This window comes from Hemibagrus wyckioides, linkage group LG09 (genome assembly GCF_019097595.1).
Source record: "Hemibagrus wyckioides isolate EC202008001 linkage group LG09, SWU_Hwy_1.0, whole genome shotgun sequence".
Classification (NCBI taxonomy): domain Eukaryota; kingdom Metazoa; phylum Chordata; class Actinopteri; order Siluriformes; family Bagridae; genus Hemibagrus; species Hemibagrus wyckioides.
In genome coordinates, this window is record NC_080718.1 from 14,157,915 (window position 1) to 14,184,863 (window position 26,949).

Genomic DNA, 26,949 nt, shown 5'->3' on the forward strand with positions numbered 1-26,949 from the left:
GCTTATGGTCATTATTAAATCAAGCTTGCACGTTCACCATGTTCTCTACTATTGTTTTAGACCCTGCTTAATGTTTCCATACCCAAAGTCTGTTGCAAACACAGTCAGATTAAGCTAACCATGTGACATGACTGCTTTCTATGCTTTACCAAAGTATTTCTTTGTCTTTCATGTGTGTTTTAAGGGTGGTATTGTAGGTAAATGAAAGTTTAAATGTTTGTTCTGTCATCTTCTCTCATGCATTCCCTGTGTGCTGTACAAGACATTCTCTTGTTTCACAATTTCCACAAAACATAAAGACATGACTTAAGTCAATTAATGACTAATTAATAATCATTCCTTTCTATGTTCAGCTAGACTCCCTCTCTTCTACTTAGAACTGATTTAAGCCTAATGAAACCAGTGTTGAGAATTAACATTAAAGGTTATACATCCTTAATCACATATATATATAGTGTAAGTGTGTAGAATACATGGCTAAAATCAGTATGTTAAATCCATGCAGGTGTAATGTCAACGTCCGTGTCCCTAAACCCTGCAGACACGTAAATGGCATTCAAAGCTCCTTCTTTGAATAAAATGACGTCACCAGAATGTGTGTGGTGGCTATGATGCACTGTACGTGTGGTGCTTTTTCGGTGGTTCATATACGGTCACTGCGATCCTGAAGCAACGGTCCGTGACCACGGTGCCAGGGTGTAAGTGTTTTCCAAGTCAAATCAGCAGCAGCACTGGGTCAGCTGTTTACACTGCAACATGTGGGGACTGTTGCAACATGTGAGTAAGTTGTAACTTGGCTATTGGCTTTCTACATTTTAATTCAGGAACACAGGGAGATGGCACATGTGTGAGGCAAAGACAAGTAATTAAAATAATACTGATACTTTTATGTTTGTTTGTTTGCTTCTTTTTTGTTGTTTTTGTTTTTTGTCTGCCTGCCATTGGTCACGTGTTTAATGTGTACTTTTTTACAGCGTCATGTTAAAATTTTAAAGTGTTTTAAGCATGTACTTCAGGGTTTTTTAAAGCAAAATAGATTAGTATGCACTATGATTTGTGGTTATAATGTGGTATAATAAAACCCCTTATATGTCAGATTTATGTTTTTGTTTACAATATAAATATACATGCAGGTGTGTGGGTGCTCTGGAGAACACGAAAAAGGGTCTATTGTTTAGTTTGTTTAAAGTTGTTGTAAAAAACTGAAATGCTTCATTCAGACTTTGAATGTCTATAGTGATGATCTGTGATTGCTTAAAAATCTAAACTAAAGCCCTGGTTCATGGAAGCTGCCAATATCTGGAACAAATCAGAGAGAGCAACAATGACAGTGAAATACTTGGCCACCTAAACCAAAAGTGATGTCAGTACATTTGTCCTGTCATATAAAATCAGCTTACCAGCATCAGACCAATATGAATGTTTACCGCTTTGCAATTTAATTTACTTATAAACTGAACTTTAAAACCAGAAATAGACAATATAGCACATTGGCTCAGTTTAGAATAATTTGATAGTATCACAAATATGAGTTTGATACTCATACTTTATACTCAAAGTATACTATTATGTATTCTATAGTAATAGTACTACTACTACTATAATAATAATAATAATAATAATAATAATAATAATCGGATAATAAGGATCTGGCAAGGAACACTTGGAAAAATAATCCATAAATTGAGGTCTGTCATTTGTCTCATTTAATAATGATACATTCAAATTCATTGTGCAACGTTTGGAAGTGTGCAGCTTCACTGGTCATTAATGTAGCATGACTGAATGCTGGTAGTGTCAGAATGTGCATCACTGTCTTACACTGGCTCTGCTTGCATTAATGTGTAATAATTGCACAGCATTCAACGTACCATACAGACTAATAAATAAATGTAATAACTTCTCCCAAAAGCTCTGGCATACATTAGAAGAGAAGTGAAATTGGTATCCTAAAAAATGGTTTTATCAAATTGTGACAATAACAAAAGCAAAACAGCTCAACTTTAGTTATTTATAACACCCTGAAACACTTAAATGCAGACTGACCGGTTCTTTTACATAATGCTTATTCAGTATATATATTCACAGAAAGAACATCACTGAAGTTGAGCTAGTAATATATCCTTTTTGATGAGGAAGGATCATTGTGCTCTGATCTGCAGCATAGTCTATGAGTACACTGTCCTCTGCACCATGGACAGACAGAACTAGCACTGACTCTTTCTCTCTCTCACTAGCAAACATTGAGATTATGGGGATTAAACCAGGGAAGTGCTGGATTCCTCAGGCAAGTCATTCATAAATATATCAGAGGGTTGACATTAGTCCATTCAGCAATGGCTTTTCTGGGATGTCCTCTCCCACATATGCTGTCCTTCTGCTCTAAATCAGAGAGCAGAGGCAGTGACTGGGTGCATGGAGTCCCAGGTGGCTGCCATACTCTTGAAAGCCAATGGGGCAGTGATGTCACAGCTGTGGGGAGAGAGAGCACTGCCACTGGGTGGCTGCCATGTGGGGCCGGTCACATAGGCCGACGTGGTGCCGCTGTACCCCATGTAAGGCGACACTTGGGTGGGAGGATGGTAGGGATGGATGCTGTGAGCTGTGACATAGCTGTTCACTGTGGGCAATCCATTCGGCATCTGTGAGGGTGGAGAGTAAGGGTGAATCATAAGTGAAAGTGACCAGACAAACAGTAAGATACATTTTATCATAACATTTAAAAATGTGAATGAATTAGTAAACAGCAAAAGAGCTGAGCCAGAAGTCACTCAGAAGAAAGAGTAAAGAATGACGAAAGGCAAAAAGAAGTTCTACGGAAAGAATAAAAATATATATATCTGCATCTATGAGGTCTCTCATTCAACTGTTGAAATATCATTCATCCAATTATGCCCATGCCCAAATATGCCCATGATGTACCCAAAAGTCCTGGTTAATTGTTTTTCACCTTTCACCTACACAATAATGCCCAAAGAGAACTTACTACAGTGAGCAATCTGGATGTATGTATGAATTTCAAAACTATAACACTGATGGCAACATTTAACATCTGGTTAAAAGAAATCCCACATGCACTGATAAGTCCACATGAAACTGCAACCTTTCTACATGTAAGGAAACCCCACCAATTAAACAAACTAGAATAAAACAGAAACCATTCTGATGGGTTTTTTTGTTAGACTAGCTGTAGCTTTAGACTTAAATTTCTTGTCAACTATTTCCTCACGTGCGTTTCTCAGAGGACTTTCTGGGGATTTTCAATGCCTTAATGTAATCGTGAAATTAATACAAGCCATACGTATAGGCTTACTACAAATGCCTGCAGGCACTAGAACAAGCATATAGGCTTGCTGCATAAGCCCACAAGCATATAAAAAATTATGAGCAAAATTATCAACGTGTTTTAAATAACCTGCCTTGCTTTCTCTTAGGTAATAACTACAGCTACTGAAAGTACCGTAAGTTACGGTTGAAGAAATAAACTACATGGAGCTGACAAGCAAGTTCACAAGATCAAATAATTAATAATACTAACAATAATAAAACATGTTAAAAAAATAAAAGAGAGAGAAAATCCGCAAAATACACTGTTTTTCGCTCTCAGGGTCTTTTATTAGTACTGTTATTAGTAGGACTGAAATCTGCTGTGTTTATACCCGCATCCTAAAAGCTTGGGGCAGCACACGTTCATCATTACATGGTAAAGCGAGCATCACACTGAACATTCTCTCTTACGACGCTTTTAGGAAGCTAAACGTGATGTAGGCCCAGAGTAACGGGTAAAAAAATACAAATGCATATAGTAATAATACAACTGTATATACTATATTTGTTATTATTATTGTTGTTGTTGTTGTTGTTGTTGTTGTTGTTGTTGTTGTTGTTGTTGTTAATAATAATAATAATAATAATAATAATAATAATAATAATAATAACCAATGATTTATAAGAACTGGTATCAATTAGTTTGTTTGTTTTTTTTCCGGAAAAAAAAACCTTTTTCCCCTTGTTACATTAATCTTAAACGGAAATGATTCCGTTTCATGATCATTCTGGAGCCCTTGGCTTTAGTTCTACATTCTTATGTTATCCAGGTTTATTCGTAATATCTGGTCATTTATCGTCAAAGATATCCCCAAACACGGCATTAGCAGCTTTTTAATGTTGCATAGCATAACTCTATAGGCAGTAGACAAGAATTAGACTTTGAAGTCACTTTTCATAATGGCCTGGGAGTCTAGGCAGCGCTCATGCGCCGGTAATAAAGATTTATTCCGTCGTATTCCACGAGACATAAACCTCTAATCTCCTGTAATAATCGATTAATCAATAGCCTCGCGGCGTTCCAGTGCCTCTCTCCTCCCATCGATGACAGACGTCATCAATCCCGCGTCTCTTCTCTAGCTTTATTATTATTATTATTATTATTATTATTATTATTATTATTATTGTTGTTGTTGTTGTTGTTGATGATAATAATAATAATAATAATAATAATAATAATAATAATAATAATAATAATAATAATAATAATCGATTTGCGATTATTCTTATTCATATTATTATAATTATAGGATCCAAATCCACAGCAAAGCCGCATGGTGCTATAGAAACTTACAGCCTTTATCAAAATAATACACCATCTGTGTTGCGGTACTAAATGGTAGCATATTATTTTACATACAACTTAGACAACAAGTGTTTGGGCAAAGGTAGAAACGCGCAAAAGAAAAAATCCTCACATAAACACGCAACTTGCTGCAACAACACTGTGCAGTGAATTGCTGTGAAAAATTAACCATATGCATTTGGACTTATTAATCAATGTTTAAATATTGCTATATAAAATTACACAAATTACACACACAGAAAGATTCGTTTTCATTAATACGAAAAGTACTACGGATATTAACACAATAAATGACAGACGTTTGGAAAAACGTTTTTAAAACAAGGGTTTTGTTTTAAAACGTCGCCATCATTTTTGTTGTGTGTGTGTGTGTGTGCGCGCGCGCGCGCGCGCACGGCTTGGTTTAACGTTGTGGAACAACTGACAAACAGAGCTCGAGAAGAAACACATCTCTTTAGAGTAAAGAGCTATGGAAGCCGATTTACAAAAATCACTTTCAGTGAATATTGGAGTGCTCGGCTTTCAGTGAGTTCATTTATATTAAAATGATAAATCAAGACAGCGTTTATGCACTATTTAACACGAGACAGTCTGCATGCTATGATTATTATAAATATATAGCCATTTTAGCAACTCGAATGCTTTCATCTTTATTGGATGTTCATTAAAATTCACCAGACGCCCAGTGTAATTTCATGTTCAGTTACTGATTTATCAAACCCTATCTGAATATGTATGCAATATGCCCTTTTTAACAGTCTAATAGAAATAAATATATTTGTTTTGTTTAAATTAAGGAATATATTAAATCCTTAAATGCATAAGTTAGCCAGGGTTATTTAATATGTTGTGAAAATGTGATGTGACATACACAATTAATCACAAGAATATATTAGATTAAACATTAAGATTAGACTGTATTAAAATACATTTAAACATTATAGAGATTAGGATTGAAAGTAATCAGGCTAAGTCGTCATATGCCTATTTTATGTAGCAGCCCATGTCATATGTTAATGCGTGGGAGTTAAATTAAGAAATAATAATAATAATAATAATAATAATAATAATAATAATAATAATAATAATAATAATAATAATAATAATAAAGGTGTTTAAAGCACAGTACCCATGTCTGGGTCAAGGTCTCTCCTTTAGGTCATAGAGAAGACGCACATAACTTCACACATATCGACCCCAAACACCTAGCCACCCACCACCCCAACACACACACACACACGCACACACACTGCAATTTCTGTCTGTAGTTAGTAGTGAATACTGATATAAATGACCTACTTTTTTCAAACGCCTTTTATTCTTCCTTTCACTTTAAAAGGAGGATTAATTATTTATAGGATGTTCTTATTTATTTATTTTTACCTGTGAGTATTTCGCGTCAGCTTCTAAGTGAGGCTTATCCACGCCATTGACTAATGGAGAGCTCGCTGACGAGAAATTACTCCTGCTTATAGCGCTCCATTCTTCTAGTTTGGTGCTGGGAAAGAGCGCACTGTCACTAACTGAAGGGGGCAAAACACAGACAAGGAAGATGGCAGTGAGAGACGACACACGTGAGCCCCAGCAGAACAGCTTCATCTCCAGCTTATAGCCTCCCAGTCCCTCTATCACCAGGCCGCTGATCTTAGAGAAAAAGTCGTTTCGGTGTTTTACCATTTCTGCACTGGGCACAGGGTCATTTAAACTTGGTTGATATAAATAACTAAATATTGTGTTCTGATTAATGGAAATAGCCCTAATAACAGTGCTATTGTGGACTGCGTGTGTGGTGTGTGTGTGTGTGTGTGTGTGTGTGTGTGTGTGTGGTGCGCTGGTCAAACCTTGCTTGCAGCATACTGGAAATATAAGGCGCTTCTTTCGTGTAATGACCAGGAACATTTACTGAGCTTCTTCCTGTGAGGCCAAATTAGATTTACTCTAAACGCTTTAGTTTTGTCCGTGATGGATATTATATTATACATGCCTTCTAAAGGTTGAAATTGGAAAAGGAAGGCCACCAGGGCTGTAACACGAGAAGGGGGAGAGTATAGTTAGAGTGTTTTGTCGTCTCCCCCTCGCGAGGTCAGTGTATTCTTATTATTTTACAGCAATTAAGACAGACAAAAATGTGTTTCATTAACACCTGCAGTGTTTATACAATTCCAGATGGACACACAAAAATGAACGCTGTAGGTGTTAATTCAACACCGTAGGTGTTAATTCAGAACTGAGGATTCTGCAGTTTGCTGTTGTGTGTGTGTGTGTGTGTGCGTGTGTGTGTGTGTGTGTGTGTGTGTGTGTGTGTGTACAGTCATATATTGGTCTGTGCTCTAATTGATAAAATCTATTTCTCTATATCTCTTATGTCGCTCCAAGGTTTATTTGTTATGATTTGGATTTTCTTTTTTAATTCGTTACATTCATTAATAAATGGACTGCGTTATGGAGCTGCAGTAAACTCAGTACTAAAACGTCTCACTCCACATAGTGTATATTATACTTTACTCCAGCTTTCAGAACCTGCCGCAAACATCTGCGAATCATTTAGAAACGCATAAATTGTTTATAAAGTCTGCCTTTGAGAACACATTCCTCGCTGGTATTTCTTGTTCGGGACGAATATCTGCGTCGCCTTTGAAAAGAGTCGTGCTGATTAGATTGATTAAATGTGAGCTACCTGGGCTGCGGCCTTTGGGAAGACGGGCATGCTTCTGTAATCACAAGAGACCCGAGACAGTAGCTACATTTCACAGACCTGTTCTCTCCTGAGTCAAAATATCGATTTGCAAAAAATCATAGCTAGATTCACCTCGGTTATTTTTGCCTCTCACGAATTCATAGATTTATGTTTGAGAGGCCGGGTATGCTACTTTTAAAAATAATAATAATTATTATAATTATATAGCTCAAAAACATTGTCATGACTGTAATGTGCTGTGACATATATCTGAATATATTATACCTCTATGAATACTTGAAGTTGATTTAAAAAAATCTCAAACAAGCAGTGTAGTCTCAGTTTTTTAATTATGTCAGATTCAAACACCACATTTGATTTCTGCTTTTCTCTCAGTCGTTTGACTCTTCGTTTACCTGATTATTATAGTATTGTATACCATTCGGTCATTTGTTTTAAAGCAGTCAAATAAATGAAACTGAACTGAAGTATTTCTTTACGACTGCACGTATTTAAAAATAATCACCATGCCATTTTCCGATATAATTTGCCTCGTTTTCATATAAGCTATCTTCTGTGCGACATTTTATTTAAACAGTGTTATAGTGCTGTTAAGACAATGAAGGCTATATTTTGTAACTTTTATAATCTGTTCTCTGCTAACCAAATTTCCGAATGAACACACACACACACACACACACGCACACACACACACACACACAACACACACACATTAAGTTAAGTGAGGCAATAAAAAGTAGTTTCCATTACCAAAAACTGAGAGTATGCTTACTTTGCTGCTCCGTTATTGATCGAATGCCAAGTATATCTGTGACAGAATGAGAAGAGGGCCATATTCTGTGCATAGCCATATGTCCCGGAAGAGCAGCCATGCCAGGGGGAGTTGGTACTTTAGTCCCTGTTGCTCCGATCGGAGTTGGATAAGAGTATAAGTGGTTATAGGGCAGCGTGGGCTGCGGCTGAGGGTGAGAAGTCTGCTTGCTCGGCTCATACTGGCTCTGCTGCGACAGATTCCCGATCTTGTTGCGCAGGATCCGGCTAATCGAGCTGACTGAGGGCAGATTGAATTTGTCACACACGCCGTCGGCCAGCAGTCTGTCCCGAATCTCCCAGGCGAAAATGCCCGGGTCCCGCTGCTTGTAAGTCCTAATGTGTTTGACTACGGTAGGGGTGGTGACTCGCGGCTTGCTGCCGCCGATAGCGCCTGGCAGAATGGAGCCGGTCTCGTTGTAGCGGGCCAGAATCTTGCTCACACAGCCATGAGATACCCGCAGCTGCCTGCTGATATCACACGGCCTGATTCCCAGCTGTGCCAGCTCTACAATCCTGAGGCGGATGGCGTTGGGTAGCGGTCTTCCGTTTACAAACACACCGCCGAGCTGGTTCACCTCCCCAAAGGCTGGTTCTGGAAAGAAAAGGAACCAAAAAGTGTTCAGTGTTTAAGCGCTTATCGAAGCGCACAATGCGTTAAACGGGGGATGAAATTACCTTTGCGATGCGAAAAGTAAACGGTCAAATCTAAGGACTCATTAAACCTTAAATAGAGGCCTTGAATTTCCAACCTAACCACAACTTGTGTAAGGTATAACGCAGTCCCATCTCCACCTATGTTTTACATCACATCATAGCCGACAGTAAAGGCGTAAAAAATTGGGGGTAAGTTTAATTTCGCATGGTCTAATGCAGGAGTGCGTTTACAATACGCGTATTTAAAACATTCTGCAACGTATTCCAACTCATTGCTTATAATGATCAATGTGATGTGTTTGCCCGAAATCAAGCACATAGCACATTCATATACTAGTACCGCCCTCGTAGGAACACTAAACCAGTGAGCGCGTGAGTAATTCTACGGGAAAAACGCCATTTCACTGGTACTGTGAAAGTGAATCACTTCAGCACATCATGCGATCTAAAGACTCCATCTCATGACACTAATCTTGGACGGATTGTTTACAAAGACTCCGTATTCAGGAGGGAAAAGGCACACTCTTGTTCTTACCCATTGCGTGTACGCCTCCGATGACAAACAGAAACCCCAACAATGATGAACAGCCTCGGTTCCAGTTTAGGTCTCTATAGGCCTGCAGTCGAATCGGGGAAGAATCGATCGGCTGACGCAGATGCGATAGCGATAGTTCTCGTTGTGTTCTCGTTGTGTTTCCTGATGGCAAGGACGACAGGCTTAATCCGCGGCTATGATGGGACGGCCTTCCAAACTTTTCTCCCAAGCAAGGACAAGCCGTCCAATCACCACTAGTCTTTACACTATACTGCTCAGCTATTGGCTTAAAAAGTTTGACATGACAAGCCGGCTCAATGCTGAGAGTTTTCTCCCTTTCAGCTGGAAACAATGCAGCGTTTCGAATTTGTTCAGCGACTTCGAAAATTGTAAGAGATATAATTCTGTTTTAGGAGCATTTTTAAAGGTGACATAAATTAGAGAGTGACTGAAAGAATTTTAAGACACACAGGAATATACACAGGTATATAAATATGGATTTAAAAAAGCAAGAAATTTGACATTTGTCTTTTGAATTGACATTCATCGAAATTATTGAAGGTTTATACTTAAATTCATTGAACTTTAGTTGAACAAAGTAGGATTATGAAAACCCCGGACAACAGATGCTATCTGTCAAATTCTATATAATTTACTTTTAAGAAATCGTCTGAAGCTATAAACTGTCACCTTAGACATGACTGACAGAATTGTGTTTGTTGGTTATTCTTATGCAAAATAATTATTTCCATTTCTATTAACAATTTTTATTAGGCTATCACAATATGAAACAATGTTCCTGCACCTAAAAAAGTTTCGTTAGACAGTTCGTGTGTGTAACGCAAATGCAGTGTATTTATTTCAGTTTGATATTGTTTGTTTCCTGTTTTGGTCAGAGCCACTCTTTTTCTTTCTGACAGATCATGAAGCAGTTTAGAGGTCTATCTGAGGCCCTGGTGTCAGGTGTAGATGGCTATTGTTCGCTTGCACTTGGGTCTATTTGAACAGTCTGACAGTCTTTGCATAGGGAGCATAAGATGCTCGTGAGTCATTTGTATCACTGTTTCCTGTTTACCCAAGGGAACATTTTCACGGGCTTCTATCGCTGTTTGATTTGTTCTTTCCCGTCTAAGCAGGTCTTTTTTTCTGCTACACGGGTCACTTTACGCTCTAGTCAGCACAGACGGGTATACCTTAACATATTTGATTCCTCTTTAATGTTTTTTTAAAACGTTTTTCAATTATCTGCCTTTATTGTGCTAAATGAGTGCTGTTTTAACCATCACTTTATGCGGTCTTAAAATAGTTTTAAGCGTTTCTCTCTTAGAAGCGTTGAGGGGAAACACACACTATGCTGTGTATACTTTTAGGCTGGGCAAGTTCCACGATTTATGTTGCTCTTCTAAAATGAGTGAAATAGTGAACATAATAGGAAGATTAGACTTGCCTCATAAGCTTGCTTTCGTTTTACGAAACGTGAGCCTCAAGATAGAAATAATGCATTAATTTAGTTATTTAAATGACACTGATCTTAGGCCTCTGAACACCGTCTTAAACATCTTAGTTTTTTAAACGTTTATGTTATTATAGAGATTAATTTGCATGAATAGTTAAGGGAAATTAAAGCTGCAGTCACCGGTAGTGGAGCGCAGAGAAGCATATAAGATTGACAGCAGGCTGTCTTTATTTTTAATGTTTGCAGAAAACTTTTATTTTAAAACAAGAAGTTTTCGTACTGTTCAAAAATACAAAATATCAATCATTTACTTTTGCATATGTATTATTATTATTATTATTATTACTGATGTTGTTTAAACCGTTATAGTTATATAACTATAATAATAATATATGCATAGTGTGTATACGTTTACACATATAAATGATGCGTAAATGGGAGATATAGGAATTATCAAAACAATGTATCACATTGTTTAGATCATATAAATAACGGGTAATGTCTGTAAGTGTAATTAATCTCCTTACAGATAATTCAGGGGCATATCAGCAAACAAATTCAGCGCATATTCAGCGCACCCATCATCAATACATCATCAGTCATGCTAACGTTCATTCACAGGCAACTTGCATGCTCGGTCGCTCAGGGCTGTAAGGTAAAGGTCTACAGTTTAAAGCCACTGCATGTGTGTTCATCACCACTGTAACACCAGTGTGTTTAGACCTGCACCAATTCTTCCTTACTGTGTCTGTATTACCAGAATATGGGACATAAGTGGGGAAAAAAATTAGGCATATCATGTCACCAGATTATACAAGATATTTTAAGAGTAACTTTACATGTATGGAATGAGGTGTGTTATAAATGTAGCGTATTCGGTGGTCAGATAACGTTACACGTGTGTATTGATGTGAACAGGAAAGTGAGGTGAGGTGATGCGGCGTGGAAGCGAGTTTATACAGCGCGGCAGCCCACTTTACACATTTACAACTATAGTAGTGCACGTATTTCGAAGGCCAAATTGCCAGGTTGCTAATGTTGGAGTGATATGATTATTCATCTTTCAACAATGTATAACAGACATTAGGCCAACCGTAATAAACTTGAGCTTAGAAATAGCAATTTAGCTACTAATACTCTTATTGCTGTTTTTTGTTTTCTGTTTTCTTGTTTTCTATGTTTTCTTATTAATTTAATACCGTATCTACTATACCACGGCAATGCTGAATCAGACCTGTTTGAAAGTTTGAAAGTTTGAGATTTCACTATTGCAGATGATTTGCCAAACTGAATTAAGTTTTGGGAATTGGAATAATTGTTGATTTTGTTTTATTATAAAATTGTGATAATTGTCTAGTCGTTTTTCAGAGAATATTCGTCATAAACAGCGAAAAGGATTTACTAGTTCAACAGCATGATATAGCTCCATGAACCGCTAATTGTATTAAAACTATTTTCTCTCCTGTCTAGTGAACACCACAGAAGTCACACTGACAGCGTTTATTTTACGCTAGCGACTCGACAAATAAGAGAAAATCCATTACCACGTAACATCGCGCTAAAGGTCGTTTCCCTCTGCGTTAGAGAGGAAGCAGTAGCCTAAACTAGAATATTGTTGTTGTTGTTGTTGCTAATAAATTATTATTATTATTATTATTGTTGTTGTTGTTGTTGTTGTTGTTGATGTGGTCGTCGTCGTCGTCGTCCATAGACCTTCATAGACTCTGTGGCCATAAAATTTTGAAATTCTTAAATGCACAAATACTTTGTTTTAGCATTGATTGATTTAGCATATCAGAATGCCCTTTAAAGTAAAATTTAGCGTGAATGTAAACACTGCAATAATCGTTAAACGAAACCCTGCCGAAGTCTGTTGATTAAACAGGAAAAAAGATCGCTGAAGTCCGTCATAAGTTCATGAGTCAAATATAGATCCCTCGCTAATACCGCTCCGAAGGGAACTGTGAGTTTATGTTGATGCCCTATGTGCGCTTTGATGACTGTTCCCTCCTCGATCATTCATCTTGAATTCATCCCATGCTCTGATGGTAATGGCTTTGTGTATTAAGGTGGTTACGTCACTTTGAGCAAGCCTCGGAGAATTAGTGTGTGTGTGGGGGGGGGGGGGGGATCTAACAAATCGCAAAATTTGGAAATTGTCTTCTCAGTTGTCTGTGATGTCTCGTGCACGTGGTGATGCCATTCATTTAGAGAATATGCGACAGCAGCTGGAATTTCATGAAGCTGGAATTTAAGCCTTTTACGTTTATTCGGGAAGCGAGTACAAATACAGATACAATAGAATTCGTGCTGGCAAAAGATGCTTCAGTCATCAATCATTGCAGAGGCTGTAAAGTTTGTAAGCAGACATTCAAAAGTCAATACCACATTAACTAATGTTTTGTCATGGTTCTTATGCACAAAATCACTTCATAAATAGACCCTGAATTGTGTATTGTCCCTTATCTATCTACAAAGCATTTGATTGGACACATAAAAAAGTTTATTTACAAGTTTCTCTGTTAGTAGATTTACCACAGATTGCCGGTATAATGCAGTGGGGCATGAAGGTATCTAAGACAAATTTCACTTAATTGGCTGTAAGATAGCTATACCGTGTAATATATGCACATGCCTAAATGTTGTTCTGTCGTAGCAACATGTTCAGTCTTCAATTAACATCTTAATTAACGCTTTTCGTTTTTCTCCAGTCGGGCTTGAAAGAACAAGCTTCATAACTTTTATTATTTTGTTCATGCGGGGAAAATTCCGTGAGAAATTGCTTGACCTTTCCTTTCAAAACAAGGCTCGCTGTGGCGGAAGGTTAGTATTTTATTTTTATTCTGGTGCAGACCGGATTTTAGGCTTGGCTGAATCTAAACTGGGTCATTACGTGCTTCCTATAATACCAATGAAACAGAAGTTACAGTTGGACATAGTGTAAAAGAGAACGGTGTGAGAAGTACAAATTGTGTGGTGGAGGATAGATAGATAGATAGATAGATAGATAGATAGATAGATAGATAGATAGATAGATAGATAGATAGATAGATAGATCAGTGGGCGATCAGTTGACATCAAGCACGTATGCCATTCTGGCATTGCCTGTAACCAATTACACCATAGGCTATATTCCTATCAAACAGTAGGGTTTGTCTTACGGGACGCAATAACACGCAAGGCCTACTGGGAATTTTCTTTTCTTTTCTAAGCACCTCTGTTTTATAAGCGAGTCGTATTTTACCTTTGCGTCGTGGAGCACATATTGAAAAATTTTCGCGCGAGCAGCCAATGTCAAGGACTTCAACCTGTTTTTCTTAGAGCACCCTGGCTGTCCACAATCCTGTCTTCAATATGAGGTTCTTTTAGTCATGTTTATTTCAGGACGTTTTTACACCTAAAAAATGTAACAACATACAACATATTTTTTTCTATTGTACTGCATATAAGAAAAGTTATTTCGATGTCCCTTTTTGGTTTAATTGATTTTTGTCTGTTTGTTTGTTTTATTTCATGTCACTGACATATATGATCAATACAGATTCATCAAACCTGTAAAAGCAATCTTTGAAGCGATTTCAAAACCTATTTAAAGCTATTTAAAGGCTCAGTGCAGCCTTTGTTTACAAATAATTTCTTTACGATTTATCAGTGTATTCTATATCAATCTATTTCATTTATAGTATTTAACAACTACTTACATAAACACTTTTTTCGTTTAACTGAAATATATATATTTATATACATAATTAATAATTACCCATATATTACATACAATGTATATAATAATAATCCTGTACTACTGATTATTTATGAAGGTGTTACTAATTAAACTGAAATGGTGTTAAATATCCAGCGGTGAGAAAATATTTTTAAATCATTAAAATTATTTGCATGCGTCTTTGATTTTATAGCCCACATGACAACCAATGAACTATCATATAAAATTAATTAGCTACGATTGTTATGATTATTCGTTTTGATAAATCAAACATTTATTTTACAATATGCAAACGATACATATTCAAACGATAAATTTACTAATTTAAACAATATATAATAGAAAATCACATTAGCTAATAAAGTCAAATGTGTTATATAACATAGTTTATTGTAAAATCTAATCATTTTATATTGATAATGTCGTTATTACACGTGATTGCAAATCTTAGTCTATGAAGTGGCTTAAGATTGGCAGTCTAACGCAAACACGTACTGTAACAGATTTTGCCAAGTTTTTATTAACATCACCATTCTAACTGCTCGTAGTAGCTGGCCATGTTCTCTGTCTTATTTTGGGTACGTGGTCGTTAACGATTTCCCAAGATTTCATTTCATGTGAGATCGGAATTTAAAAAAAAAAAAGGATATATTTTACAAAAGCTAGTGAGCTAACAACGATAATCTCCCCCACGCAAAAAAAAAAAAAAGAAAAAAAAAAGAGAAAACCTGTGACAAACCTGTCCTCAGAGAGTCAATGTAAGCCCTGCAATAACAAGCTTGCCTCTGAATTTTACTACAGGCTTTTTCATGTAAATAACCTACATCACACCGACGGCCTTTTCTCTGTTAAAAACATATTCTAATGAGCTAACCAAACGTTTGGGTACTCATTGCGAAAGTAAGCGAATCTACTCATATGGTATAAATTTAGTGAAAAAAATCGATATCGACTTTACTACAATTTAGTAAATTAGAGGTTCGTCGATTTAGAGATTTTTTGTATAACTGTACACGAGACTGGAGAAGAAGCACCAGAAAGTGTATCAGAAAAGAGTGTTAGAAAGGTTAAAAATTAATTGTGCAATAAATTGTTTAGAGCAATTCAACAACAACAACAATTTAACAAGAACAATTGAGACTATACAACCTGGATGACTATATTAAGTGATTTCTATCATGTAGGTTACATAAAACATTATAACATTTACTTCTTAACAATAAAAGACTGAAAACCATATTAGGTCCAGCATCATATATATATATATATATATATATATATATATATATATATATATATATATATATATATATATATATGAAATAGTCTAAAATTTAAGACAACCATTCTGAACTATTCTCTTACTGGGTCTTACTGTAACATTTTTAAAGGATCAGTGGATGACTGCTGATTGTAACCTTTATCTTCTAAACAGGATTGACACCATTAAACGGCTTTGCAGGTTAACACCTCTCAAAGGTTGACGGCTCCTGTAACTTAAATCCAGCCGTAATGAGGAGGACAGCAGGTTAACGACGTGTGTACGGCTGTTTGCGGGGCCAGCTCGCCATTTCGCTTCTGACACACAAAAGCAACAATATTTACGACTCTTTTAAGCATCGATCACACTGACAGCTCTTAGTCCCAGCACATGGACTTCATTAGTCTTAAAGATTAAATTCCACTACAATATACCTGCAATTTCCAATCAGAAAGGCACAATATAGTTGCTTTTAGTTGGATAATACGATGATTTGATTGCGACTCGTCATGGCCATTTTTTCTATTGTGTCGTTGGATGTATTTACAAAAAGCAATCGTATTTAAATTAAGAAAAACAGAATTGTAGGGAAAATGTGTCTAAAAACAGGGGCCTTTCCATCATTTTTATAATAATAATAATAATAATAATAATAATAATAATAATAATAGTAATAATAATAATAATTGAACAGATGGAATTGGTTTGTTGAGAGAGACATTTTACAGTGTTAAACAAAAACCTTGTAAAGATCGTTGTCACGATCTGAAATACGGGAAAAGAGGGGGGGAAATCGAGATTAAAGTAGGCTAATCCAATATACTTGTGTATTTAATGGAGATCTAGCGCCATCTACCGATACCTCTGCATGGTTGTATGAAATTGTAACATATATTTATATATTAATATAAAATGTTAAAATGTAAAATATTTTAAGATGTGAAACATTTTGAGAACATAAAATAGAATACGTGCATTAAAACAGAAACGTTACAGAAAAGGCAACGTGCCCGCAGAATAGTAAGCAGTAAACAGAATCATATGCGTTGATCTGTTTGATTCACAGGGTCAGATATTGTAGATGAGCATGTCAAAGCATCAGCTATTCAATTTTCAATTAAATTTATTTGTACAGCGCTTTTAACTTGGACATTGTCTCAAAGCAGCTTTACAGAAATATAGAAACAGAGAAAAAAATATAAAATTTAAAGTTAAGAAACTATTTTATCCCTATTTCATCCCCATTTTATCACTAATGAGCAAGCTATAGGGTGTCTCATTCAGGTGAATTTATCCAAAAACTATTTTTGGCAAAGGGCAGGATGATGTTTAAGATCAAGTCATGTGTAAAATTTAAATCTTGCTTTGATTGACAAATGATTGACTCATATCAATACATAGATCTGGAATGTTTTTAGGCCATTTAATTGTCGATTACAAACTACGGATTCACCAAACATCCTAGTGAATTGGTTGTTATAAGCCACTGGGGACAAATGAATGTGTGAATGTGTATGGATGGAGTCCTAAAATGGACCGATGTCCCATCCATGGTATAATCCCATCTCACTCCTGGAGTTCCCTGGATAAGCTCTGGATGCACTGTGACAGGATACAGTGGTTACGGGAAAAAAATAAATTAATGATTGAATGAAAGGATGTGGAGGGAAAGGACAGATGGAATGCTGGAAGTGGAATGGATGAATGGAAAAAAATTACACAAAAGTCTTATTTGTAGGTTATTTCGAAACAGCTGCATCCCACAGTATCCAGTAGGAGGTGGTGCTGTATCAGGACTCATTACGAATTGTTGAACGCATTTGAGTTCTTTCTTCTCTAAAAAACAAAAATGAGAATTAACGTAACCTTGATTTTACATAATATTGGACTTGTTTCGAGAACCTACGGCGCCATCTAGAGGAGAGGTGCTATATTGCAAGGACTGGCTGTCGATTTAAATGCAGTCAGGACAGGAGCGCCCCCTAAAACAATACTACTGCAGGACTGGGACAAAAGTTCCCAAAACCAAATTACTTTGAGACCACTGGCCACCTACTGCGATGTAAGAAACCTTGTACACCTGTTCATTATTGCAAATATTTAATCAGCCAATCACGAGGCAGCAACTCTGTATAAAATCTTGAAAGCACAGGTCATGAGATTTACATCAAACGTCAGAATTGTGTGGGGAAAGGTGGGGTGTATGTAAATTCGACCATGGCATGGTTGTTTGAGTCAGAGTATTTCAGAAACAGCTAATCTCCTGGGATACCAGTATGGTATGGGGGAAAGCACAGTGCCAGTGAGAGGCAGTTCTGTGAGTGGAAAAAGCTTGCTGATGAAGAGAGAAAGGGCTTTTCCTAGCTGACAGGAATGCTGCAGTAACAAATTGTGAGCTCAAAGGTTGTGAGCAGAGAAGCATCTTAAAACTTACCAAGTGTTAGAATGGAGTTCTTAATAATTCGACAACCGTGGGTTGAATTATTTTTTTTTAATTTTCTGAAAAGGAACTGTACCACAAAATATGTTCTGCTGTACATCCAGTATGGGGTTTTGCTTGCTAGATATTGATCAGAGTGACATCTTGAAGTTACTTTTAAAAAATTCTGTTATTATTCTGCATTTTGCAGCATCCTCTTGGGGCTTTTCATTCCATGTCTCTTTTATAACACCGCTACATTTGTCCATTCTGACATTTGTCCATAAAGTGAACGATGACTTCCATGGAGTTGCAAGACTAGCGGGTTCATGATTTATTTACCAATAGCATTTGACTATATGGACCAAAAATTTTCGGAATTGCCAGCCACTTGACGCCATCTCCGGGGGGAACATTGGCGTGCAGGCCACATTCAGTCGCAAAATAGGACAGAATGACTCCAGAATCTCTCCAAGGGCAGTTCGGGTCTATTGGTGGTTCAGTGATTCCTTGCTTCTACCAGGAACCCCGCCAGCGTTTAGGACGTATTAATTATTTCAGTGCTGTCAGAGACTTCTTGTTCACGTTACATAAACAATCGAAGTACAGCATGCGAAATTACCACATGAATAGTCCTTTCTTACTTGTTCAGTTTACTTATTGATGACGTTGCACAAAACTTAACGAACATGAATATACCTAGTGCGGTATGATTGAATTAACCTCAGTATATTATGCAGGTGTTCATCACACGCTTGATGCGTCAAACGCAATTATGACGTTAAAGTCTATATAAAAACTTCATTTTAATTCTGTTTCTGAATTCTCTTTTACAGACAGACATGTTGACTTTTGAAAATGTAAATATAAATTAGCTTTTATCAAAGTTTTATTTCGTACCATTTTTTAATTAGACGTACCATTTTTTAATTAGACACATTATCTACTGCCAGTTCGCACATGTGTACTGTACTGTACTGTAAATATTGACCTAAATATGGTTAAATCCACAACTGTGTTTCATATCTGCATTGCTACGTTTAATTTAACTTGTGTTCTATATTTAAGGTTTTCTTCCTCCTAGTCTTATTAGTTATTTTTGGTATTAGTTATTTTTGTATACACACACACACACACACACACACACACACACACACACACACATATATATATATATATATATATATATATATATATATATATATATATATATATATATATATAACACAAGAATTTTCCTCATGGGATCAATAAAGTCTATCTATCTATCTATCACCTAGAAGAATTGTTGCTTTAGGAAGCACAAGAACTGACAGGTCTGTAAATATAAATAAGCTCAATGGCTTTGACCGACGTGTAGCTGACGGGCTGAAGATATAGGATAGAGTACTAAAACACCGTAAGGATTGGCATGATCTCTTAATTATGTAAAGATATATTCGGACTATAACTGAACAAAAGCAATAACAACGTCTTTATAGGCCAATTTAAGTGAATTCAGACTGGCCCGGTAATGGACGGCAATGAATGTCCATGAGACATTCATGTCCCTGGTGCCTGGGAAAGTGCTTAATGGGTTTTTGACTGCAGTTTTACCTGGAAAGCCTAGAGGCCTCAAGTTTCGGTTTGAAAATAATTGCCTCTATTCGGTCACACTTTGCTAATAAACCCTGCTTGTGGCTAATTCACATGCAGTGCAATACCGGTCTCGAATCAGAGTCAAAACATGAAACCTGAATCTTCTTCTTGTTAATAAAGGGTTACTTAATTAAATTGCCTTAAGTAAAAAGAATGAAGATTTATGGTTGTAATTTGAATGAAATTCTTGTTACCTTAAAACTGTTACCTTAAAACTGTTACCTTAAAGCCACAATATGCAGATGGAAAATTATATTTAGAAATCATCGAAAGAAATTCTGACACACCCCTCCCTCCCTCAGGTTGAAGAACAGGAGAAAGAGGAGATGTTGATAGAAGAGTATTTCCTGACTTGGCGGGAGACGGGAAACACCAGACTAGCGCGCGTGAGAGTGAGCATGAGTATGTGGGTAGTTCGTGTGTAATGCTTTGCTTGGTCCTTATGCATAAGTGCATTTTCTTTACCTTTGCTGGCAAATGTATTTGTTAAATTAAAATTAAAGTTTTTTTCAAACAGTACTTTTATATCAACGTTACTTTTAAACTATCTACACATTCATCCAAAGTGCGTTTGTGTTTCCAGACAGATTCATAACATTAAGTATTCCTTTGTCTTCATCTGTAATTCATGAGCTTTTCCCGAAACGAACATAGTAAGTCATAAGCAAATGAACGGGTAGCCTAAGCCATTCGTTTTTCATTAAGCACTTTAAAATTTTTTTGCCTTGTGTGCAGTTCTACCTCAAAAAGGCAGAGGTCGCTAATTTCGGTACAAAACCCCTCACAATAACACAACTAGTACATTCATTTATACAGTAACGCTGGGTCATGACCACAGCTGCATAAGCTTACAAACGAAAGTTGGAATAGTTAACAAAAATAAGATTTAAGCCTTGTAAACATAACTTATTTCGACATACACCTCCAAAGTCATATATACAACTGACATTAAAATGATAGGCAGTAAGTGTGCAGATGTCGTTTGACTTTTTTAGCCAATTGCAATCTGACAGAGATTTAAGAATAAGTACGTGGTTATTCTATATTTAATATTTACAGACTTATATGACTCTATGACCAACCATCTTTCCACTAACAAAAAATATGACATCTGGCTTTACTAAACACTGATATATCTGTTTTGAACTATTTCTTACAAAGCATCAGCGCTGGTCTTGATATATATATGGATTTATTTTATTGATTTATTATTATTATTATTATTATTATTATTATTATTATTATTATTATTATTGTTGTTGTTGTTGTTGTTGTTGTTGTTTCTTCTTCTTCTTCTCCTTCTACTTCTTTTACTTATTATTATTATTATTGTTGTTGTTGTTGTTGTTGTTGTTAAAGAGACCTCACTGTGCCCTTTTGCGTTAGAACTGTACACTAGATCCACATGAATGGGTCAGCGTGCCATTAAGTTACAAAAAGATCACTTGTGTTACTGGGATAATCCATGTAGTAATGCTTATTTTAAGCAAGTAAAAATTTAATAAAATGTTCAGGTTTATTATTTTGTGCCAATACTGTGTTGGCTCGCTCTGTATTATCAAGTTGAGACAGACCCAAAAAAAACAAAAAAACATGGTAGTTTATTTTCATCGAGATGTGCCACCAGGAGGGATTTTCCCAATGGAAGAAGGCAATATTCGCTTGGCAGCTTCATTAATCAGAGGTGATGTGACCTGGCCTGTGTGTTATTTCCAATTGTGGGTTTTTTGAATTGTTGCTGCAATCAAGTAAATGTATTAAACGTGTATGTTTTGATAAATTGGCTTAGTCTGCAGTGCTTAGAGACATAATCACGTCACTAGTCTTTTTTGTTGCAAGAATTACAAAGGCCAGTATCACCAAAGCAATAATAATTACATCAATACCTATTAAACGTTATGGGTCATGTTCCCTGGTTTGTGGTCATAAACGTGAGAATTTAAATGTAACGCTACATTGATTGGCTGAGTCTGTAATTGACTGAGGACGGTACTGTGACCCTGGATTGAGCCAGAGCTCGGCAACCTTTCTCTGAATTCTACAGTTCTAATGAAACACTTAGTGAGGAGGTGTATGACAGAACATTGAAAATTAATCTAATCTCTCTGCTTTGGAAATACACAAGCATGAAGTTAGGGTCATTTAAAGAGATTTAAGATGAGAGCTGCGAGGGAAGATCTGTGTAACACTAAGACATACAAGGCAAACAGATCTTTCCATGACAGAAACATGTTTTGAATGAAGGCCAAGCTCAAGATATGCAGGGATATTAAATATTGTGTGGACGTGTATTCTGCATATTTGTTAAATTATTTTTCGTTTACAATCCCCATTCAAAGTGAAAACGTCATATTTTAAGAAAACTTTTATGATTAAACGACTCATTACATTAATTGCATTTTTCTAGATTTAGCAGAGTCTTCTGATTCAGGGGAAACAACTTACATTATCGTAAAAGCCCATAAATTAATCAAACACGAAAGAAACGTCAATATTCTTTAAAACTTGAATTTAAATGCTACTGGTAAATATAAATATTTTTAAAAAATTTTCGATGCGCATCTACTGTTCTCAGACGGAAACTGTATTAGTCTTATAGAGTTCAATGTTTTGCGTAATTTGTTAAGATATATATTTGACTTTATGTTTTTGTGTGTGCGTGTTATATTACAGAAACCGCCACTGCTTTCGGTGGCCGTGTAGGCCTAAAGTGTTTTCTTTTCGATGATGTCTTTTCTTGTAGCTTCTGGTCTTGTTTAAATCAGAAGAGCCTGCTAGGGCAAATATTTGGCTCTGAAGAGCACTTGGGGATTGGGAAGAGTGTCCACTCTGCAAAGTCCTCACTCATCTGTAGGTGTGTAATAGATTAAGAGCATAAAAGGGGGGCGTTAGAAACAAACTTTTACGTGCACAAAAGCTTTACTTTTGCAGCTTGAGAGTTTGCACTTGTGCAAAGAGCTTGGCAAACTTTCTGACACGCGTTGCATAAGTCCACTGTAATCCATTAATCAGCATGCTCAGAAGTGCAGGCAAACAGTATGAATAGATATACGCTAATCCTTAAAAAAACAAACAAAAAAACATGTAGGCCATGTTCGCGATCAAAATATTTATTGACTGAAGAACATCATTTTTTTATTCACACTTAGTTCTTTATTTATTTCACGACCCCTGATCTACAATGTTAAAGACCATTTTAAAGACCACGAGATGAATCACGGAGCCACGATATTCATTTGTTTCTCATTAAGTGTAAGTGCTATAACAACACAACACTCTCCTGTTGAATTAGCTTTTACACGCATAATTAGTAATTTCATGTAGACTTGGAAGCCGGTGGAGATGCAGAGCAGTAGATAGCGAAGATAGCGGCCTAGATCCTATTCAAAACCATGACAACACGGAACAACCCCGGATTTATTCCAGAGAGCTAAAGGACATTGTGCAGGGGCGTCAATCAAGCATTATTCGAGCACTGAACAAATGCAAAATCTTGACTGGAACAAATGCTTCCAACGGGTCTCGGACGCGGGGCTACATTTCCCTCTTTTGTTCCTAGTCGCTGGTTGGCATGTATTTGTGTTCCCTTTTTTCCCTCCGTCCGACCACCCAGGACGACCAGAAGAGGAGGGATATACGCGCTCGTACTGGGAGGAAAGTGTACATAGGCTGTCGGCCAGGTGCGCTATGAAACTATGTCCAAAACGACGAGCTAAATAGTATCGTGTTATGCTATTTTAATTTCAGTATACTTTTCTTAATTGTTTAGTATACTGCTTATGGTAACACTTCAACTTGTACAGCCGTCGCGCTGTCTCTGTATAAAATTCAAGTTATGTGTGTGTGTGTGTGTGTGTAAAACTCAGCCATAACTTGAATTTTATACAGAGACAGCACGACGGCTGTACAAGTTGAATATATATATAAAGATAAACTTCGCTTTCTTTTTTTTCTTTTATCTAATTCCGCCCATAAAAAAACAAAATTCCATAAATTAAAACAAAATAAAAACATAAATGTTTAAAATGTTTAAACAATACAAAATTAGCAATGCTGAAACCAAGTTAAAATATAAATCACATGAGGGTCACAAAACACAGGGTATGAGACATAAAATATAATAAGCCTGTTGGGACTGTATTGGCTTTTGGTGGGACTTGGCATTGATCATACATGATAAACAATGAACTTTGTTATATGCCATGTTTTATTGATTGGAAATAAGCAGACAACTTTTAAAACAGCTGTTTCAAACAAGCTTGTACTCCTCTGGTGGCGTCATATTTTGGCATATACTTTAGTACAATAAGCGGATTAGGACGCAGCCCATCGCCTAAATATCGCTTGGAAAACAGTCCACTGACTGCCTCATGCACTTCACTGCTGAAGGAAGGGACTCGACTCGGCATCGGCCTATGTTTAGTATCTTTTTGATCTATAACCCACCCCACAAATGAATGTAATATTTAATGAAACGAAAACTTGCTAACCTTTCCTAGTAGCTGAAAAGCTTTCTCTGGATTTAGGATTTAAAATCCCTTATACAGTATTAAATGTAATAAGCCGTTAGATAAACTGTCATAACATTAAAAAAAAAATACTTTACAGACCATGGAACATTTAAAAAAAATCAATACTCTCTGTAACAGGTGGAATATGAACATCCCTTTACATCCCAGACAACTCAGAGTCAATTCTCGTAGTAAGTGCTCAATGCGGTTTTACACTTCTTATGCTTTATGCCCATCTTCTCTTAATTAAACCCCTGCTTACATTTCTTTTATTAAAAAATGTACAATCTGACATTAAAATCCGAAAATTATTTAAATGCAAGCTGACGTTTACATCTATATGTTGTTTATGTAACATTCAAAATACTGACAAAACGAATAAAGGCAGAAAACAATACAGGACGCTAGTGGATCACTTTGTATGCAAATATCTGATATGTTATTTGGGCGGGAGAGGGAGGGGATGCTCTCTTGTTGTCACTTGCCACCCAAGACGTGATTCAGCCTCAACAATTACCATTATCTGTGTTCTACTTTTCACGACTTGGGCGAATCGGTAATGATGAAGAGGGTTTCCTTCAGTCATTGTGAAAGTAGCGGCCTATTCTTAGCTTGGTTCACACCTACCGTCGCTGGGACTTAAGCACTCGAGTCATTCAGGTGCTTTGTGGCCGAATAGGGAGGCGGCTACTGTTTAGCTGCACTAAGTGCTGTTTATATAAACAGCGCCAGGCCAGTGTACACATCATCACTAGGACTCGGATGAAGTACCATTCTACGGATCGTCCTTGGATAAACCTGTTTAAGACAAACAAATTTAGCTCTGTTATATAATGGCCGTTCCTGCCAGGCTCAGCTTTACCGTGAGGAGTATACTGGATTTACCAGAAAATGACAGCGAGAGCGCAGCGCATCTTCTGCCACTCCACTCGCTCTCTGGCTCTCCTTTCTCATCTTGGGCAGACAGCGACAGAGGCCACTGCATGTGTAAGTTATCCCTCTTTCAGAAATAATGGTAAAAATGTGCACTTTTCCATATCACCAGAGTGGGTCCATTATATCATATTTTTCCACGTTAGCTTTTATCCAGCTTTTATTAGGCTATTTGCCGTATTATGCACGTACATTACGCATCTACTCTTTTAATTATCATCTATAAAGGGCGCATGGTTTGTGCCTCAAATGTGAATTTGTACATTTCATGACCTTCCAGAGTTGATGTCCTCAAGGTCCATTCATGTACATTCAATTATTTAATTATTTACCTATTTATGTAGTTTGTGTGTGTGTGTATGTGTGTGTGTGTGTGTGAGAGAGAGAGAGAGAGAGAGAGATGCATGTCTATCAAATATTTAAAAATATATTAACTATATATTAATAAAATAGAATTATACATAAAATAAATAATAAAATCGAGAGAGAGAGAGAGAGAGAGAGAGAGAGAGAGAGAGCAATTTGGTACTTTTTGTGTCAGAATTCATCATTTCAAAAGTATAATTAAAGTTTACAGTTTAGTTTATTGTAGGATCTTACATTATCCTATTCATGGATAATATACCTAGAAAATGACGTATATTTGTTTGTGGTACAACTATATATAGAAATATATATTGTTAAAGTAAACTTTTTTTGTACACATAATTAAGTTCCACTGTGGGTTTATTTACAGCCTCAGATGAGAGCAATCCGGAGGCGTCCCCTGACTCCACCGGGTCTAATGATCCCCCCGCGGAAGTAGATCAGGAGAAGAAAAAGAAACGGCGTGTGTTGTTCTCCAAGGCCCAGACCTACGAGCTGGAAAGGCGTTTCCGGCAGCAGCGTTACCTGTCTGCTCAGGAGCGCGAGCAGCTCGCGCATCTCCTCCGCCTCACGCCCACACAGGTCAAGATCTGGTTTCAGAACCATAGGTATAAGATGAAGCGAGCTCGGGTCGAGTGTGTACAGGATTTCGGTCCTCCTCCAGTGCTGCGCAGGGTCGTAGTACCAATTCTGGTGCGGGACGGTAAACCATATCAGAGCTGCATTGGCGATACAGAAAAGAGAGGTTGCGTGATTTCGCCAACGTCCTGCGGTTCTCGAGGGTTCCAGCCCTTCCAGCCATCAACTTTTGCGCTTCTACCGCAGTACCAGCACTTTACAAACCCAATAGCCTCCACACACCATTTCATTTGGTGAGACCATCCACAGTGGACAATGGATGACGCATGGATGAACATACATGCTTTTATTTACACGTGTAGTGTACTGAGTAACTGAGTAATTGCAATTTGCACATATTTTATTTTATTGTTATTCTTAGAAATAGTTGTGTTTACTGATCTGACATGATTTGTGACTTCTTTGAAACGATTATGACACACAACTACAGTATAGCAAAAAGGGCTAATTTAGCTTTTGTTTTAAACCAAATGTATACATGGTAGTTAAGAATTTAAAATATATATATATTATATAGGCTGAACAAAAAGACATGTTGCATAGACAACTATTGCATTAATTTACAGTTGAAACTACTGAAAGATGATGTTCCTTTTGTCTCAACATTGTACAAACTATTCAACTATCAAATAAAGTTTGTTCGTTGAATTAATGTCTTTGTCTGCCATTATG

General features: G+C 36.8%; 2 protein-coding genes across 2 annotated transcripts; one reads left to right on the forward strand and one right to left on the reverse strand.

The window, feature by feature from the left end:
* Positions 1-1,643: 1,643 nt before the first annotated feature.
* Positions 1,644-9,699, reverse strand: pax9 (paired box 9). The gene is made up of 4 exons (XM_058399999.1): positions 9,334-9,699; positions 8,104-8,736; positions 6,017-6,156; positions 1,644-2,642 (listed from the first exon to the last, which is right to left on the reverse strand). The coding sequence occupies exons 1-4, from the start codon at positions 9,335-9,337 to the stop codon at positions 2,388-2,390; spliced, it is 1,032 nt and encodes a 343-aa protein (XP_058255982.1). The 5' UTR covers positions 9,338-9,699; the 3' UTR covers positions 1,644-2,387.
* Positions 9,700-21,139: 11,440 nt separating this feature from the next.
* nkx2.9 (NK2 transcription factor related, locus 9 (Drosophila)) lies at positions 21,140-26,729 on the forward strand. The gene is made up of 2 exons (XM_058398609.1): positions 21,140-25,326; positions 26,009-26,729. The coding sequence occupies exons 1-2, from the start codon at positions 25,173-25,175 to the stop codon at positions 26,512-26,514; spliced, it is 660 nt and encodes a 219-aa protein (XP_058254592.1). The 5' UTR covers positions 21,140-25,172; the 3' UTR covers positions 26,515-26,729.
* The last annotated feature ends 220 nt before the right edge of the window (positions 26,730-26,949 follow it).

Excerpts from the sequence above, each read along its gene's own strand:
- nkx2.9 (XM_058398609.1), top strand. The coding sequence starts at position 25,173 with ATGGCCGTTCCTGCCAGGCTCAGCTTTACCGTGAGGAGTATACTGGAT. Across the intron at positions 25,327-26,008 it reads CGACAGAGGCCACTGCATGT|CCTCAGATGAGAGCAATCCG; the intron begins GTAAGTTATCCC and ends GTTTATTTACAG.
- pax9 (XM_058399999.1), bottom strand. Across the intron at positions 6,157-8,103 it reads ATCAATAACGGAGCAGCAAA|TTAGTGACAGTGCGCTCTTT; the intron begins GTAAGCATACTC and ends TGCCCCCTTCAG. Across the intron at positions 2,643-6,016 it reads CTGACGCGAAATACTCACAG|ATGCCGAATGGATTGCCCAC; the intron begins GTAAAAATAAAT and ends CCACCCTCACAG.